The sequence below is a fragment of the Hemiscyllium ocellatum genome, chromosome 2 (assembly GCF_020745735.1).
Source record: "Hemiscyllium ocellatum isolate sHemOce1 chromosome 2, sHemOce1.pat.X.cur, whole genome shotgun sequence".
NCBI classification, from domain to species: Eukaryota; Metazoa; Chordata; class Chondrichthyes; order Orectolobiformes; family Hemiscylliidae; genus Hemiscyllium; species Hemiscyllium ocellatum.
Window position 1 is genome coordinate 60,701,575 of NC_083402.1, and position 19,773 is coordinate 60,721,347.

Genomic DNA, 19,773 nt, shown 5'->3' on the forward strand with positions numbered 1-19,773 from the left:
GAGGTAAATCAGCAGGGCAGGGGGGAGTGATGGTTGTTGGAGGGGTGGACACAGAAGGAAAGAATTAGAATTAGAATTTGATTTTATTGTCACGTGTACTCACGTACAGGGATATAGGAGGACAGTGAAAAGTTTACAATGTCGCCATTCACGGCGTCAACATGGGGGAGTGGGTTGATAGCAAGAGAGGGAGGTGCTCTCAGCCAACCTCCCTCCCCCAAGGCTAATGCCAGATCCATCAATCAGCCACTAAGTTTAATGTTAAACATATTTGCCAGCAGTTTTAAGTATTGCACATTGCAAACTACAAACAAGATATTTGACCAATAATTATTGCACGTTTGAGAATTAAGTTGTGTATATTAAATATAAGTTATCGCTTGATAGTAAATTTACATTTGAATGGGCTTCTTGACATTAACACTTATAGCACACAATATATAAGTTATTTTCTGCCACACTACTTCAGACTACAAAATACACATTCTGCAAAGGAAACAACACTGGAATCAATTATCAACTTTACAAAGTTGTAATGCAATTGTTCTTTTAAATTTTTGTGTGAAAAAGCATAATATAAATAATACAAACCAACTGGATTCAACAGAACATACATCAGTATTCTTAATGTCCCAGATGTAGAAAAAAATGAAATATTAAAATTTACAATTACCAAGGTAAAGAATGGCATGAATAATACAGGTGGCTTTTTGTTTTCCTTTTCACAAGTATTACAAAATTAACTGGCATCACTGGGCCATTTTAAATGTAGTTTGTTTTTGTAGGTGCAAATTGTGTAAAATCAGCTGCAGTTAGCTCAGTAACACCTGAAACTGGACAACCATGCGGCGTCAGTATGAATTCTACAAGAGAAGGAAAGATTGCCTGGTGGGTTCCAGCTGTGCAACCATAGCCAATTAAAATGTCCTTGTCAAAGCTGTCTTTGACCTCACTGTTGATGCACAACAGAGCTGATAAAAGTAACATTACCTGTTGTAACTGTGCTGCGAGCTAACAACCTTAAGCTGTTGAGGAGCAAATATCTTGTGCCTTAAAAGCTTAATGTCATTCTGGCAGGGGTTCAGTAATAGAAGGAAGTGACCAAACTTGTTTTAAATGTCAACAGTGTCTAAAGGCTGTCGCTCACGCCACAAACTTGCCCTTAAATTTAAAGGAAACCAAAATTTTGCATTAATCCAGCAGGCATCATCTTTTCCTGTTTACTGTAGTTTTTTTTGTAAATTTTGGGTAGCAAAATGAGTATCAGTTAAATAAATAATTGGTATGTCCTGCTTCATTTCCAGATTGATGTTTATGACCTGAGGCACCATTTGGCATTGACTCTGGCTTCTTAGTAGCACCATTGTTTTTGACAGCACAAAATGTAATAAGAATAAGCCAAGTCTCTGTTTGTCAACTAACTCAAATTGCTTCAATGATAATGTTACAGAGAGCATCTGCTTTACAATAACCTGAAAGAAGGAATATTCCAGTTTGAGTCACATGACAGGCAATATGAAATGCCAGTGTTGTGAATGTACAAGATGGCTATAGTATGAAAGCAAATAAAATATTTGATAAACTTTTGAAATCAGAGGTGAAACTATAATCAGACGCATTATGCTATTTGTTAACATGAGCACTAATGATACTGAAACGTTCATTCATTCATATTTTGAAGCAAGCACTTGGATAATGGGATATTCTCAATAGAATCTCAATCTTGTACATTTCATTCATATAGTATACATGACATGTTATTACAATGTGTAGCTTGTATTATATCATCTCAGGAAATGCAAAATAAAGTACTTATAAAAGCATAAAACTTACTCAAATAAGATTTTTGTTGAGAAAAACTGACCACTTGGGCCTACTGTTTATTCTAACCTGGTGTCTGCCAGATCTTGGCACTAATTCTATAATTGTATTGTTAACTTGTTGTGAACCATACTGAATCTGAAAAATGTTATCTATTGCTGTAATTTAAACTTTAAAGATAATAATAAAAACTTTTTTATAAGGACAGCACCTTTCAATGTGTCCTTGTGATGCCTAAGAACCTTAAAATACTTGTTTAAAAATGTTTTTCCTACAAAAGTATATCTTCAAAATGATGCAGTCACTTCATACAAATGTTAAAGAACAGACTCAATGTTTTCACACATTTCATTCTCTCCCAAATGATAGATCAAAGTTGTCCTTCCAGACGATTTGTTTGAATCCGTTGCAGCTGCATCTAATGTTAATGTTGAAGCAAACAGATCTGATGTGGTCATTCGACCGACTGAGTCTTCATCTCCCTGAATATACTCCTTGGAATGACTCTTTATATAATGCCATGTAGTTGTGTATAATATAAAGGCAATTGTTTTCAAGCCTATGGCAATGCTGACATAGAGATATCTATAGGAATCGTTATCGTATACAGCACATGCTCCACTTTTATTGCAGGTCTCTGACCAGATGAGACAAGTAGAGTCAATTGCAGCCCCAAAGATAAGTGGTGGTGGGATAAAACCTAAACAAAAGCAAAAAATAGGTAGAATGAATAAAATGAACTCATCATAAAGATGTATATCACGAGTGTAATGATCACTTGATCGATTTCTAACTTATACATGTACAATATTAAAGATACAAATAAATTATCAAAATCTAGGAATTGAGCAGGAAATTTAGCTTGAAAGGGATCAAATCAAAACTAAGACTACAATATTGAAATCTCAAGACATCTACACTTATCTGAAGGACTTTGGTGTGAATAATCCTCAACTGTATATTTATTCAAGAACCTTATTACATTGAGTTGAGTGATTCCAGCAAGTTCATTGTAATTCTTTTGTTATAGAGCAAGAAGTATAGTGACATTCTTTTTCAATGAAAATATCAGCTTCTGGATACATTTGTTTATAGTCTTTTAAAACTGGTGATGTTGCAAATGAATGAGAGCAATCATAGAGGCAAAGTGGAAAGTCTCCTGTCATGGCTGAGTTCCAAGTAAAGAAGCCACCAGACTCTGAAATCAACTGCTTTAGATTCGGTTAGATTAGATTACTTACAGTGTGGAAACAGGCCCTTTGGCCCAACAAGTCCACACCGACCCGCCGAAGCACAACCCACCCATACCCCTACATTTACCCCTTATCTAACACTACGGGCAATATAGCATGGCCAATTCACCTGACCCGCACATCTTTGGACTGTGGGAGGAAACCGGAGTACCCGGAGGAAACCCACGCAGACACAGGGAGAACGTGCAAACTCCACACAGTCAGTCGCCTGAGTCGGGAAATGAACCCGGGTCTCAGGCACTGTGAGGCAGCAGTGCTAACCACTGTGCCACCATGCCGCCACAGTTCTTTAGGAGAACAACAGAAGGGCTTTAGCGATGTCCACAAAAGCATCCCTCAGAAGGTCAAACATGCCAGAAGAACTGCCGAAGGGGAACAAAATGGGTGTTATGGCAGTTACAGAATCATAGAGATGTACAGCACAGAAACAGACCCTTTGGTCCAACTCATTCATCCATGCCAACTATAATCCCAAACTAACCTAGTCTCATTTGCCAGTATTTGGCCCATATCTTTCTAAACCCTTCTTATGATATACCCATCTAGATACCTTTTAAGTGTTGTAATTATACCAGCCTCCACCACTTCCTCTGGCTATTCATTCCATACATGCACCACCCTCTGAGTGAGAAAGATGTTTCTTAGGTCCCTTTTAAATCTTTCCCCTCTACTTATGCCCTTTAGTTTTGGATTCCCCTATCCTGGAGAAAAAAACCTTGAGTACTCAACCTATCCATGCCCCTCATGATTTTATACCCCTCAACCTCCAATGCTCCAAGGAAAATAGCCTCAGCCTTATAGCGCAAACCCTTCAACCCTGGCAACATCCTTGTAGTTCTTTTCTAAATCCTTTCAAGTTTCGCAACATCTTTCCTATAGCAGGGAGACTGGAATTGAGCATAACATCCTGAAACTGGCCTAACCAATGTCCTGTACGGCTGCAACATAACCTCCCAATTCTGATACTCAATGCACTGATGAATAAAGACAAGTGTACCAAATGCCTTCTTCACTATCCTGTCTTCCTGCAACTTCACTTTCAAGGAACTATGAATCTGCACTCCTTTTTGTCTGGCAACATTCCCCAGGACCTTACAATTCAGTGTAAGTCCTGTCCCGATTTGCCCTACCAAAATGTAGCACCTCATATTTATCGACATTAAACTCCAAATCCCACTCCTCAGCTCATCTGATCACAGTCTCGTTGTACTCTGAAGTAACCTTTTTCATTGTCCACTACATCTCCAATTTTGGTGTCATCTGCAAATTTACTAACCATACCTCCTATATTCACATTCAAATCATTTAAATAAATTATAGTTTCAGAGTTGTGACTGACCAAAATGGAGAAGGTTATTCAGGAAGGTACTGAGCACAAATTTCTTCAGCAACATGCAAAAACAAAATCGAGATGTTGGAGAAGGTGCACAAGCCTCCAAACGCCACAACCACTGACCCCTCACACAGCACCTGTCCCACACGTGGAAGAGTCTGCAGACCGCACGTCAACTTAGTTAGCCATCACAAAACCCATCAAACTGAAGTGGAAGCAAATCACCCTCACTCCCAAGGGATTGCCAAATGGAGTCAAAAATGGGGTCCTTTTTACTGTTGCAATAACATAAAGCAGGTGACAACAAATCAACATCTCATTTCATATCTCTCCCAAATATCATTTCTATATTCATGAGATATTTAAAATTACTGCCAGTGAGGTGATGAACACATTCAGTTAATGATTTGCTTCACATTTTGATGTAGTACAGAAGCAAATTCAATTATCCAAAGCTAACTTCTTGTTTAATACAAAAGCACACTAAAATTGCACAGCTGTTTCAAAAGAGAGAGTTTGAATTTTGTTTGTAGCTGGATGAGAGGTCATAACCAACAGAATGGTCTATTTTTTTTCCCAGAAGATTCCAGACCTGTCAATATTTAATGTGTTCTTGAGATTCCTTTATGAATTTCAGACACATCTTTGATTTCAACCCAAATGTTCATGTAATGTTATTTGTATTACACCTTACTAATAAACCCATGATTAAAGTTGGGAGAAGATCATATTCTTTGGTTCCTTGAGCCACCTTGAGAAAACTGACAATAAATTTGATCACATTGAAATTCTGAAGCATGTTGCATTTGAAGAAGAGTCATTTATTAATTAAACTTTTGAGTGAATTAACTGCTTCACTACGTAAGAATTCTGAAGGGAATATTATATTTATATGTACTTAAATTTACTTATAGCAAAGTCTGTTTTCAAAAAAAAGCACACAGTACAAATAATTCAATGTTACCAATACAATGAGAATTTAATCTGCACAACCTATTAGATTGGTACCAATGCTAATAATGATTCTTGCCAAATTTTCTGAAACCCGAGGACCCATTGCACTTTTTTCCCTATTGTAACACCAACTTCTCAAGTACAATTAGGCATAGGCAACAAATGCCTAGGCAACAAAAGGTACTCTTCCAGCAATGCTCACATCCCAGGAACAAATAAAGACAAGGATACACGTCGATCTTGTCGAATTAAGAATGCCACATAATTTGCAAAGCTCTCCCCTGAGGAATACATGGCAACAAAACATCTCTTCTCACATGTTTAGGTAGTACGCCACATTATTCTTAAGAAGACAGCAATTTCATGCCAAAAATCTCAGGTGTGGTCACATCTAGGAGAAAGTGAGGACTGCAGATCAGAGCCAAAAAGTGTAGTGCTAGAAAAGCACAGCAAGTTAGGCAGTATCCAAGGATCTGGAGAAATGACATTTCAGGCATAAGCCCTTATCAGACTTAGGCCCAAAACTTCAATTCTCCTGCTCCTTGGATGCTGAGCTTTTCCAGTATCGCACTTTTCAAATATAGTCACATCTACCCTTCTTAGTTCCACAGAAGTACAAATTTAGAAATTCCATTAACATCCTAAAGGATTCTTGTACTGATTGGTTTGGATGTTGTAAGGGTAGTAAACATCTGACAGCAGAATTGTATGCAGAGCTGTTCAAATAGCAAACAAAAACAGGCTTCAACACTATTACCAACAGGAGATTAGACTCTTGAAGCTTAGTGAGGTTATTTTCTCCATGACACACAGTTATTAATTTGGCACATAGCTGTAAGGAAAACTCTGGGAAAGGAGAAGTAAATACTGGTAATCTCAACCCAATAAACTAATGGCAAAGAGATAACCATCCAATTTTCGTTGGCATCAAGTTAATTAAAGGTTGATATTTTTGACCTACTTTTCAGATTTAAAACAATAGGAGTCATTCTGCTTAAGTGAGAAATTGTTCTGATCGAAAATGAGGATTTAAAACGTGGGAGGTCAGCGTGTCTCTAAAAAGTTTCCATTTAATTATCATTAAACAAGATGAAACAATTCCCAAAAATAAAAACAAATATTGTGCGTGTAAGTAAATGTTAGGATGTGATATGTTTTCATGATATGGCATCAAATCAAACATTAACAATTGTATTAAATTCTTTTCAGCCAACATGGATGGATGGCATTGGTGATGAATTGGTGCTTATATGCACCAGTACTGTGGTGCTGGTATGTCAAGTTCAACAATAGAAGATTGGACCACAAAAACATTACCAGAATTACAGTCCATGGATTTTCTGCCTTTTGGTGAAGTCAGGCATGAAAATCTCCAAATTGTAACATGGAAGATGCTGTCCTGTTCAACATTTACAGCTAGTAATTACATGTGGTCAGCCCACGACAATCAGTTAATTGACAACTCAGTAGTACCTCTGCTCTGGCAGTGTATTGTTTTCTTAAATCAACCTACTCAGAGATGTTATTACACATCTCTAGTGAATATAGGACATGAATCTCGGCCTCTACTGTTTTACTACCATCTTGTGCCATGTAGCTGGAGGACCAGCTTTGAGGAACCCGGAGGTGAGATATTCACCACATAATCCTAGCCTTCGAATATACCTGTAGCTACAGTTTTTATGTGACAGATCTAGTTAAATTTCTGATCAACGGTAAGCTCCCAAAATATTGCCAATAGGAGTGATGGTCATGCCACAGAATGTTAAGGTGAGATGGTTATATTCTTTATTATTGGAGATGACAATTGCCTGGTACTTCTGTCGTTAAGCCCCTGTGTGCGGCACTAAGTGCTTCAGTGTCTGAGAAATTGCAAATGGTGCTGAACATTGTGTAATCATCAACATATTCCCACTTTTGATTTAATGAGGAGGGAATGTAATTGATAAAGCAACTATAGATGGTTGAGCCAAGGATGTGACTCTGAGGAACTCCTGCAGAAATGTCCTGGGCCTAAGATGACTGAAAACCAACAAAAATATGAACATCTTTTGTATGAAGTATGATTCCAGCCAGTTCACCCAATTCTTACAATCACTCATTTTTGCTAAGGCTTCTCACTGCTGCATTTAATCAAATGCTGCCTTGATGTCTAAATGATGATAATAATTGTAGTAAGCAAATTCTGTGCACGTTACAAATCTTTACCTCAACAAAAATCAGAGACCATAAGAATTTCAGTACATGCAGTACCTCACACTCAGTCTACATTTTGAATAAACATCTAGCAATTTTACAAAGACCTCTGGGCTTCTTCTTCTCATAACGGGTTTCCAAACCTGTAAGTCTGTAAGCAACTCAGGTTAAAAATTTAAAATATCATTCAGTTTGTAACGATGTACTTAAAAATTCCATTTCATCTTCAACCATTGAGTGAAGAGTAGGTCAGAATTAATAAGATTTCATTGTGTTAAAATCTAAATTTATCCTGTTTTGAAGACTGGACCTTAGGAGTGTCATAGCATATTCAAAGCACACAGCTACATATTGCTTCTGTTAATAATGAAATCTACTCTATTTTGTTATGATGTCTCACCAATTTTGCTTTGTTTACAACTGACAATGTTGCCACCAACATTTTAATGGTGTATGACTAAAACTTGGCTTGATTTTCGTCTGCATTAAATTGCACCCTGACCTTAGACTAGGATCACCACAGTCTTAATGGCCATAAACATAAAGTGTGGATCCTTCCAAAACTGACAGGTATTAATATTGCAAGCTTTTCAATTTTACAAACCCACTGAAGCTCAAAAGTATTAAACAATATATATCTGGTTCTTTCTGAAACAGGTTTGAATTTTGACCCAGGTTTGTGTAACATTTCATTCCTGAGAGGAAAGAAAAGCCTTATTGTTAGTTCAGCTCAATTACTGTGATTGAAAAGGAGAATTTGCAGGAGGGGCAAGTACAAGCTAATATTGTGAAATAAATTAACAACAGAGAAAATATTTTAATAATACTTCTAATTTCTTATTTCAGGGAATCTCTGGAAAGATAATCAGCCAGGGAGGTGTTATAATGCAGATTTAATTTACATTATGAGGATAGGTCACATAAACGGGCAGCACGGTGGCTCAGTGGTTAGCACCAGGGACCTGGGATTAATTTCACCCTCGAGTGACTGTCTGTGTGGAGTTTGCACATTCTCCCCATGACTGTGTTGGTTTGCTCTGGATGCTCTTCCTACAGTCAAAAGATGTGCAGGTTAAGTGGATTAGCCATGGGAAATGCCGGGATAGGGTCGGAGGGTAGTCTGGGTGGAATGCTGTTCGGAGGGCGCTGTGGATTCAATAGCCTGCGTCCACACTGTAGGGATTCTATGATAAACTTAGACTATAATTTTCAAGTTGAATTGATTGAAGTTGACCTAATCAAAGAATTACATAGAAATTATTTGCTATGGTGGGGAATTCAAAGAAGGGAAGGATAATTTTAGATCGAGGTCACCTATGAGTTAAAATGGGATGTGCTTTCTCATAGAATGGAAAGCAGAAATCTGGAACTTTCATTCAAAAAGCTATGGGTGCGAGGAGTTTTCAAGACTGAACTGGGTTAATCTAAATGAATGCTGACATTTGTTTATCCCTTAATGGGATGTGACCATCGTTCATAAGGATAGCATTTGTTGCCCATTCTGAGCTGATTTTGAACTAAGTGGCTTGCAGAGAACAACGAAGAATGAACCATACCTCAGTTAGTATGGAGTCACATGTAGCCAGACATTAAAAAACATTAGAGAATTAAAAAAAGCATCATAACAATTGAAAATAGTTGTCATGGTTACCATTAATGAGACAAACTTTGTATTTCATGAATTGAATTTAAATCCCACCAGTTGTGGTGGAATTTGAACTCATGTCTCCAGTACATTAGCCTGGACCTCTCATGACTATCTCTCCAAATGATAGGCATGTTATTAGTGAGGAGATGTTACTTGACTTCACAATTCTTTACTTTTTCCACCACGTTGCTTGTGATTAACAGGAGGCTGATGGCTTTGGGTTAGCTTTTGGTTGTTCTGCTACCTGTGGGCAAGTGATAGCTGGTGAATGTTACACATTGTTTACACATTGATGACAACGCATTGGAAGATCTCAGAAAGGATGTCAGATAGTTTAGGAGCACAAATCTTCAGTGCTGCTGCAGAAATGCATGCAGGGCCAATCAATCTTTCTGTCCAGTTTACTGAGGCTGTTCTTAACATACATTTCTGGGACTTTCACCAGTTGTTAAAAAAAGTTTATCTATCTATCTATATTATGCCTGAATGTGTAGGTTTGCTCGCTGAGCTGTAGGTTTGATATCCAGACATTTCATTACCTGGCTAGGTAACATCATCAGTGGCGACCTCCAAGTGAAGCGAAGCTGTTGTCTCCTGCTTTCTGTTTATATGTTTGTCCTGGATGGAGTTCCTGGGATTTGTGGTGATGTCATTCCCTGTTCATTTTCTGAGGAGTTGATAGATGGTATCTAAATCTATGTGTTTGTTTATGGTGTTGTGGTTGGAGTGCCAGGCCTCTAGGAATTCTCTGGCATGTCTTTGCTTAGCCTGTCCCAGGATCGATGTGTTGTCCCAGTCGAAATGGTTTTTTTCATCCGTGTGTAGGGCTATGAGGGAGAGAGGGTCGTGTCTTTTTGTGGCTAGCTGGTGTTAGTGTATCCTGGTGGCTAACTTTCTTCTTGTTTGTCCTACGTAGCATTTGTGGCAGTCCTTGCATGCAATTTTATAGATGACATTGGTTTTGTCCATGGGTTAGACTGGGTCTTTTAAGTTGGTTAGTTTTTGTTTGAGAGTGTTGGTGGGTTTGTGTGCTGCTAGGATTCCGAGGGGTCTCAGTAGTCTGGCTGTCATTTCTGAAACTTCTTTGATATATGGTAAGGTGGTTAGGTTTTCTGGCTGTGTTTGGTCTGCTTGTCGTGGTTTGTTCTTGAGGAATCTGCGGACTGTATTATTTGAGTATCCGTTCTTCTTGAATACGTTATATAGGTGGTTCGCCTCTGTTTTCCAAAGTTCATCTGTGCTGCAGTGTGTGGTGGCTCATTGGAATAGTGTTCTGATACAGCTTCGTTTGTGTGTGTTGGGATGGTTGCTGGTGTAGTTAAGTATTTGGTCAGTGTTTGTTGGTTTTCTGTATACGCAGGTTTGTAGTTCTCCTTTGTCCTTTCTTTCTACTGTGACATCCAGGAATGCGAGTTTGTTGTCAGTTTCTTCCTCCTTGGTGAACTTTATGCCTGTGAGGGTGTTGTTGATGATGTTAAATGTCTCTTCTATCTTGTTTCGTTTTGTGATGACAAAGGTGTCATCTATGTAGCGGACCCAGATTTTTTGGTTTGATTGTTTGTAGGGCTGTTTGTTCTAGTCTTTGCATTACCACTTCCGCTATGAATCCTGATAGCGGAGATCCCATGGGTGTGCCGTTGGTTTGTTTGTAGACAAACAAAGACAAAACCGATAACACAGGGGCATGGATAAAGAACTTATCAGACCAAACCCTATCAGACACAGAAAAAGCAGTACTAGTAAAAGGACTAAATTTAAATTACCAAGATGCTGACAAGAAGGATTTCCTAGCAGCATTAGAAACCACATTGAAGGACAACAAACTCATGGAAGAAACACAACAAACAATCAGACAGACAGTCGCACCTACTCTGAGCTGAAAGAGGGAAGCAAACAAACTGTACACACAAGAAAAGAAGGCTCTATGTTAAATTTTCAGCAATCATAATGAACATTCTCCAAAATTCTAAAAATATCTAAAGAAGTATGGACAAACTGAAATGTAATGCTATCTGATGAAATAACTGAATTGCAACACCTACCAAGTAGTCTCAGCATGAGAAACTGCACACCAAGAGCATAGGATTTATATTCAGGATTCACAGACCTGCAGAGACAAAGAAAGAAAACTAATTATCATTCACTAGACATCACTGACTGGACAACAGATGTAATTCTAGTGATAACCTTGTCTTCGTGTACAATCTGCACTTACGTCAAGCAATCTGGAGCCACCTGTATTGTAGTATTCTCGTATCCCTACCTAACTAATTGACCTTATACATCCTGCCCTTTCAGAGAGCTGGTGGCATATTGCTAGCAACATCTATTAAAATAACAACAAAAAGAAACAATTTACTTTTAGACAATTTCAGGTTGGCTGCCAGGGAAAAGAACATGTTTCCTTGTTACATTATTTGAGACACTTCTACTACCCTGGAGTGGAACTTGCATAGTATACACCACACAGCACCGGCAGCAATAGAAATATCACAATTATTAATTCAATAATAAACAAGTTACAACTACTCTGTTTGAGTTGTTCATTTTTTTCAGTAGCTGTGTTGATCAGTTCATTTCAGGGGCCAAATTGATCAGTGAGATACACAGAAAAATCTAATAAGTGTTGATTACTGGTGAAAACAATTCAAAATGAATAACTAAGACTAGAAAGTGAACTGTGAAGCCACTATTTTTGTGCAGAGATGCTCTCTGCCTGAGAAAAAATGCTGCTGGGGCACAGTTCTGAAGTTCCACCCCTGAAACTGGTCCCTGCCATTTTCACAGGACAATGGGGAACAGAAGCAGTGTTTATTTTTATTCTCATGAGCTGGCTTGGCAGCATTTAACACCAATCCTTAATTGTCCTGGAGAAGGGGGTGGTGAGCCACTTTCCTGGCCTGCTGCATGTCCTGCCCTTCACCAGATTGCTGCAAAGAAGAGAGTTCCAGGACTTTTACCCAGAGACAGTCAAGGTTCAGCAATATAGTTCCAAGTAAAGTGTATGTAAGGCTTGGAATGAAAGTTGCAAATGATGATGGCCTTTTTCCTTTTCAGTTTATGGGTTTGGAAGCTGCTATCAAAGGAGCCTTGATGAGTTGCTACAGTGAAGCAAAGGAAAGGTTGATGATTGCGGGACATCAATTCATAGGAGTTGACATGGGAGCTATTAAATTGACAATGAGAGTTAGGTCGAGGGCATGGGTTTATATGGAGAGTATGATGATCTATGGTGGCATGAAGTCACATGGATGTTCCATAGGACTTGGTGGGGCTTGATAGGGCATGGGGAGATTGTGTGGCAGTGAGGGGAATATGAGGGTTTAGAGGTGCAGCATTTTAAAATTCTTGTTTCCTCAGATGTAATAAAATGCTACATCCAACACATACACACACTCTCTCTCTCTCTCCGTTGAGTAACAACTTTTTGTCTGCATGACTCGTATAAACAATGAAACAGAAAGAAGCTGCAAGGATCGAAGGTTGAATATTGCACTGCATAGCATTTGAAAGGCCCAATACCATTGTTTCGAACTGATTTTTTCACATACTTGTTGAATCAAAGTGTAAAGGTTTTCTATACTTTAATTAAAGCAGATACAACAATCCTGGAATTTCTTCAAGCAACACTGACATTAAACAACTGAGAAAAAGTCACTTACCTGATCAGAATCACAACTGAAGGAGTCTGTGCCATTGCACCTATTAGACTTCCTACACAAACAACAGCAAAAAATGCCGGGAACGCATTTCCACAATTTGTCCTCGGACATCGTCCTGACATGGCTGTAGCATTGTGGGCAAATTCAGTGTTGATACAGGCACAGTTGGTAAGATTCTAAGAAAGCAGAAAACATTACAAAGAAATCTTGAATACCATAACAAACATTGTCAAAGATATAATATATTAGATCAGAGGACCATAAGTCATGGGAGCAGAAGATAAGCCATTTAGCCCTCAAGTCTGCTCCACATTCAATCATGGCTGATAGGTTTCTTAAGCCCAGTCTCCAGCGTTCTCCCTATAACCCTTGATCCCTTGACATCAAGAACTTATATATCTCCGTTTAAAAAATACTCAACGACCTGGCCTCCACAGACTTCATCACCCTCTGGCTGAAGAAGTTTCTCCTTAAATCTCTTCTTAAAGGTCTTCCCTGTACTCTAAGGCTGGACCTTTGGGTTCTAGTCTCTCCTACCAATGGAAGTATCTTCGCAACATCCACTCTGTCCATTGTGTAAGTTTCAATTCGATCCCCCGCATCCTTCTAAACAAGTGTAGACCCAGAGTCCTCAAATGTTCCTCATGTGTTAAGCTTTTCATTCCTGGGACCATTCTCGTGAACATCCTCTGAGATATAGGGCCCAAAACTGTGACAATACTCTAAATGTAGTCTGACTAGAGCCTTATAGAGTCTCAGAAGTGCATCCCTATTTTCATATTCATGTCTGCTCAAAATAAATTCCAACATTAATTGCCTTCCTAACCATTGTCTCAACCTGCAATATTTGAAGACATTTTTTGAATAATTTCTGTGATTATCATGTTTTTATATGTAAATCTCCCAAGCTCTTATCAATTTGTTGAAATATAAACATTTTGCCTCAAGTATTTGCAAACATAAAGTAATTATACATGAACAAGGTCACTGTCCCACCTTAGTACATCTATACAGAAAAATATTTTAAGTACTTCTGCAGCACTCTAACTGCTCCTAAAATAATTCCACTTCTGTTCTATGCAAGTATTGCTCTTTTATATGAAGAAAATACTTCTGATATCCTACATTTTCAGTCTGTCTGTTTTGAATTGGTATCATTGTGTTTTGTTTCCTTCACTTAATTGTCATGTGTACAGCCAAACAAAAGCAAAGTACTGTGGATTCTGCAGATCTGAAATAAAAGCGAGTAGTTCTGCAAACACTCAGCATGTCTGGCAGCATGTGTGGAGAGAGAAACAGAGCTAATGTTCGAAGTCTAGTATGAGTTTTCTTCAAAACCAAATTGTTCCAAAGAAGATTACAGAGTCTAAAACATTTTGAATCAAAAAGGACTCAAAGAGGGTGCTGCTTGGCTGACAAGTTAACTATTTGCTGAGACACAAGGCCCCTATTCATAACTGCGGGTGACAGGGCCCTCACCTCTATCCAAGTTACTTCTCACACTGTCACCCTCTCTCCACCCTCTCAAAACTATTACGAGGTTTTCCCTTTCCTCACTTTCCATCCTGTATGAAAAAGATCACCTTTCCCATTTCCAGCACCTGCAAAATAGTGCTACAAAACCTATCCTCTCCCTTTCCTGGTTAATGTTCTAAACCAGTTCCTGAGGAGTCCCACTCCTCAATTACCCCCAATACTTTTTCCAATCCCACAATTCCCTTCCGTGCAAATGGAGGAGATGTAACACCTGCCACTTTATTTCCTTGCTCCTCACCATCTGAGGCTCTGTATAGTCCTCCTATTTGAAGCAGAAGTGTGCTTCTTTCAACTTAATATATTGTATTTGCTAGTCAAAATGCAGCCTCCTCTACACTGGGGAGACAAAAAGTGGATTGGATTTCTGCTTTGCCTCATGCATAATCATGATCTTGAGGTTCCAATGGCCTTGTATTTTCATATCTTTTCACACTGACATCTCCATTCTCAGGTTGCAGCTGTGTTGCAGTGAAGCTCAACACAAACTCATGGAGCAGGAAGTCATTTATCATGGACATTTTAAAAAGCCATTCCAATTCAACATGGAGTTCAATAATTTAAGATCATAAACAATGTACCCCAATTCCACTTTTTGTGACATGCACTGGTCTTAATCTTATTTCTCATATTTTTGGTTTTAGACATAACAGTTCATTACTCTGCCAGCCATTCCCACTCTGGAGAATTCTTTTGTTTCTCTACCGCAGCAATTGACTCATCCATTCTTATTATACAATGAAATATTTCATCATCTAATCTTTTCACCACTCACAAACAGACCTCACAGAGAGGAGAAACCCAAATTCAGCAAGGGGTTTGAACCCTGTATTGAGTACAAACAGACACTATTTTGAAACAAGCAAGGTCCTTATACCATAGTGAGTGATTTTTTTTTAAGCACACACAAATACTTGTAAAAGGCAGAAGCATTCTGTGGAATTTTCAGGCTATCAAGTTAATTAATTTTTATTGTCTTAAAACTTTAGGGTAAAGAAAAGCAGCTTCCTGTGCTTCGGAATGAACAACTCAGTTCTTGCATTTTCAATAGGTATTTGTTGACTAAACTCCATGTTTAACTGTTTCATTAACTTGTTATTGTCATAATGAAGAGCTGCAAGTTCACAGTTTGATTGACAGCACCAAGAAGTTACCAATGGATTAGTTGTGTTTGATGTGGCGTTTTGGTTAAAACGTTCTTTTTATAAAGGATTAAGTATTTGCAGTTTTTAAACTTATTGAATGGGATTTCATCAATGAAAGGTTTTTGGGATGCTTGGGATAAATTTTCATTTTTGAAATTTGCAACAGAAGTCAGAAAGGTTTGTGTGTGTGCCTCAATAAATGTTGAAGTAGAATTTTCATTGCTGTCATGGCAGGTGATGGCTGAAGTTTTGGAATAGATCCAGTGAAATTCTTGCATGCTGCACTGGGGCTGCTGGCCACAGTGGTAGGACAGACTTTCATCCCAGCTGTAAAAATAAACAAGACTGCCAAGAAGCCACATCTCTTTGCATTCCCCATCTCCCACACACTCTCATGCACCATCCAGCCCATCTCTTATCCCAAAACACCACTATCCATCATGCCTCTTCATCCATTATTCATTGTATAGAAGTAATTAAACCCATAAAGCAGAATATTCCAGTTCACTGAATGATGTGGGTATTGGTAAGAAAGTTGGGAGAATCACAGGAGAATGGAAGGAGATTCCCGTCATTGATAGACAAAAGTCCCTTTTTCCTATTGAGTGTTGAATGACAAAATTAGAGTCCCTCTTGTGAGTGGCAAGTTATGAAGTTGAAGGTGTGTACTGTATCTTGAAGAGAGAGTGAATGCTGTTTTGCACTGAGAACTTACAAGTACCTGTCATAAGGCTAGCTAGCAATCTCAGAGTGTATTGGAAAATTGAAAATATGTAACATTTAGCTGTGAAAATATGTAACATTCCACCTGAGTTGGTTGCTGTTTTGACAACAATTTGAATTTAACCAATCAGTTTAAATTATGCCCCAGGTTACTAAAACCGAATCAAGTTCACGTTTATTGTTTTTTGAGTAAAAAGTGAGGTCTGCAGATGCTGGAGATCAGAGCTGAAAATGTGTTGCTGGTTAAAGCACAGCAGGTTAGGCAGCATCCAAGGAACAGGAAATTCGACGTTTCGGGCCAGAGCCCTTCATCAGGAACCCCAATTCCTGATGAAGGGCTCTGGCCCAAAACGTTGAATTTCCTGTTCCTTGGATGCTGCCTAACCTGCTGTGCTTTAACCAGCAACACATTTTCAGCACGTTTATTGTTTTTGCCAACATTAAACCAATGAGATTATCGAATGCTGGAGGTGTAAAAAAAACAGGCATTTTGAAAATCAAAGACAGATTAACTGCCATCAACAGTGTAACTGCCATTAAAACACTCTCCATCAAAGGACCTTTTCATATGAAACATCTTCACAGTAAAAAGAAAGAAGATGACCCAGGGAGATCTTCTGCCAAAAGGAAAAATACAGAGATGACAACCACTGTATGGTTTAGAAATTAAGTTAATGTAATTTTAATAAGTGTTTTATTGAAATAGCATATTGGAGGCAAGTAATAAGCAGTTAAGAGAAAGGGGGCTTAGAGTTGCGAATAGTTGTTGTTTAATGTTCACTTTCAGAGTTAAAGAATAAATTGATATTATTTTCTTTAAATAGTGGAATTTGGGGATTCTCTGTCGGTTATATTTTAACAGATTACAAGGTGAGGCGAGCTTTTCTGGGTGTTTAGTTTAATTAACAAAAGGGTTCATTGCCGTGCCGTAACACAAGAGACCAATTTGTATTCAGTAACATCTTCATTATTACATTACCTCACCTCATTTATATACAGTTTTCCATTTTCTTACCCACTGAACAAAAAACTAGAATGCAAGAACTCCCCAACACGAAAGACAGAGCGGCAATCCGTCAACTTCAACTCCCGATTTGCTCCTTGGTCCTCCATCATGAAAACCAGTCACAGAATCGAAAGGAATGTGCACCAGTATCTCCAGGTTCCTACTGGCAAAACAGAGTTGGGACATCTACTTTCTCCTCCTAAAATATCTGAAACAATTGACAGGAACCATGCAAGGCAGCTGCAGACTGCCAGCAGCTAACCGGGCACAACGCTTTAAAACTGTCATTAGCACCAGGAATCCCAAGAGGTGCCAGCAGTGCCAACTGTGGTGAGTGAGAGAATACAATGAATGGGACACTTTGGTGTAGGTAATGGGATAAGTTTGGAAGACAGTGTGTGAAAGCTTGCTAGGACTCAAGCAGAGAAGCCCTCCATGAAATTTGCCAAAAATGACACAGCCATTTTTTTTTGGTAAACTTCAGCTCTTGTTTACAGTTGATATGTGAGAAAAAGCTTTTCAGAAAAGTATTCATTCATAACATTTCACCCTGTTAAAACAACTAAATAAACTTGGCTCTCTGCTATCTTTTTCAATTTCACATATACAAACTTAATGACATGAAGTACCTTGCAGTTTTAGGTACTGAAATGTTAATGGTTCTGGATGATGTACGCTTTTATCAGGAACCAGTGAGCGGCATTTCATATGTGGAAATGTCTTTTTCATTTTTTTTAACACCATCTGAGGACACTAGGGGGTTCATTGCTTCTACAGAGAGTACAATGGGTGAATGGGCATGTAAGTGCCACATATTGGCTGAGTAAGCATGATGGGTCATGGGTTGGGAAGAGGGGCATACCTTACCATGGGAGGCATGATGGGCCAAAAGGATGTTTTGGAGATATACCTTGACAAGGAGATATAAGGAAGATATTTCTTTATCAAATGGTTCACTCTCTCCTATCACTGATGTGCCAAGAATCACAGTTCTTTAAAAGGTTTGCCCAGCTTCAGGAAAATTGCAGGAGTGTACATCATGCCTGTCTTAGCAATCGAGCCAGCTGATGGCCTGCATGTTTTAAAGACCCTGGTAAGATTTTGTTAGACTGGGTATGGGAGCTGGAAATGCTGAAATTGGGTTCTGTTTATCATTTTTAAAGAACTCCTGAATCAGAGCCAGTGACAATCTGACCCTTGATCTTAACATGTCTCTTGAAGTCTTCCCAAGGTAGATATTGGCTGAGGGTTTAAGGGCAAAGTATGATGGTTAGGTGACATGGGTTGGTAAGTTGACATTATATTGGCATTGGACAATGGGGACATTGGGATTGAATAAAGGAGCATATGTCACCACAGTAGGCATGAAAGGACATTAGAGTGAGTACAGGGGTATGGATTAGAATGGATGGAGCTTGAGGAATGTGTGCCTGAGCAGCTACAATGTGTGAGGGCTAGAGGGCTAATACACAAACACAGATAGGAAGAAATCAAAGAGTACCAAAGCTGGCCTTTTACCATCCTACCCACATTGGTAATCAGCATCTGCTGAGGCTACTTCCAACCTGTTTCTAGGAACCTGACTCTAGCACATACTTCTGCATCCACTCCCAGAATTACAAGGTTTGTGAAGGTTTGTAGCTCAGGTTGAGGTTTAGGGTGTAGATTTGCTCACTGAGCTGTAGGTTTAATATCCAGACGTTTCATTACCTGGCTAGGTAACATCATCAGTGGCGACCTCCAAGTGAAGCGAAGCTGTTGTCTCCTGCTTTCTGTTTATATCTTTCTCCTGGATGGGATTCCTGGGGTTTGTGGTAATGCCATTTCCTGTTCGTTTTTTGAGGGGTTGATAGATGGCCTAGAAGCCTGGCACTCCAACCACAACGCCATAGACAAGCACATAGATCTAGACGCTATCTATCAACCCCTCAAAAAATGAACAGGAAATGACATCACCACAAACCCCAGGAAACCCATCCAGGAGAAAGATATAAACAGAAAGCAGGAGACAACAGCTTCGCTTCACTTGGAGGTCGTCACTGATGATGTTACCTAGCCAGGTAATGAAACATCTGGATATCAAACCTACAGCTCAACGAGCAAATCTACACCCTAAACTCCCAGAATTTCTCAATTCGGTCCATGTGGGAATGACAATCAAATCATTAACTCTCTTTTCACAGAAAGCTGCCTATTGGGTACCAGAAATTTATGTTTTTATTTCAGAAATATGGCAGCACCCTCAAGCACATTTCAGAGTTATTACCTCAAAAATTATTCATTCAATTTAGAAAAAGAAAACTGTCAAGAGAATTAACAATTTACAAGCCAACCAATCCATTCTCAGTACATGAATTAATTATGAAGCCTGATTAAAGCAAATCGATAAGTGGGATGATTTCAATTTTACAAACAATATGGGCAGAAAATCACACTAAAAAGATTTTTGAATAAACAAACACAATTATCCCTTAAGATATATCTTATTGATTTTCAGAA

General features: G+C 38.7%; 1 protein-coding gene across 1 annotated transcript in view; it reads right to left on the minus strand.

The window, feature by feature from the left end:
• Positions 1–77: 77 nt before the first annotated feature.
• Positions 78–19,773, minus strand: part of LOC132823324 (solute carrier organic anion transporter family member 3A1-like) — a 315,458-nt gene continuing 295,762 nt past the window's right edge. Inside the window, exons 8-10 of the mRNA XM_060837014.1 lie at positions 12,868–13,043; positions 11,248–11,312; positions 78–2,521 (exon numbers count right to left, since the gene is read on the minus strand). Of these exons, the coding sequence (XP_060692997.1) occupies positions 2,139–2,521; positions 11,248–11,312; positions 12,868–13,043 (624 nt within the window). The 3' untranslated portion in view covers positions 78–2,138. The remainder of the gene's footprint in view (positions 2,522–11,247; positions 11,313–12,867; positions 13,044–19,773) is intronic.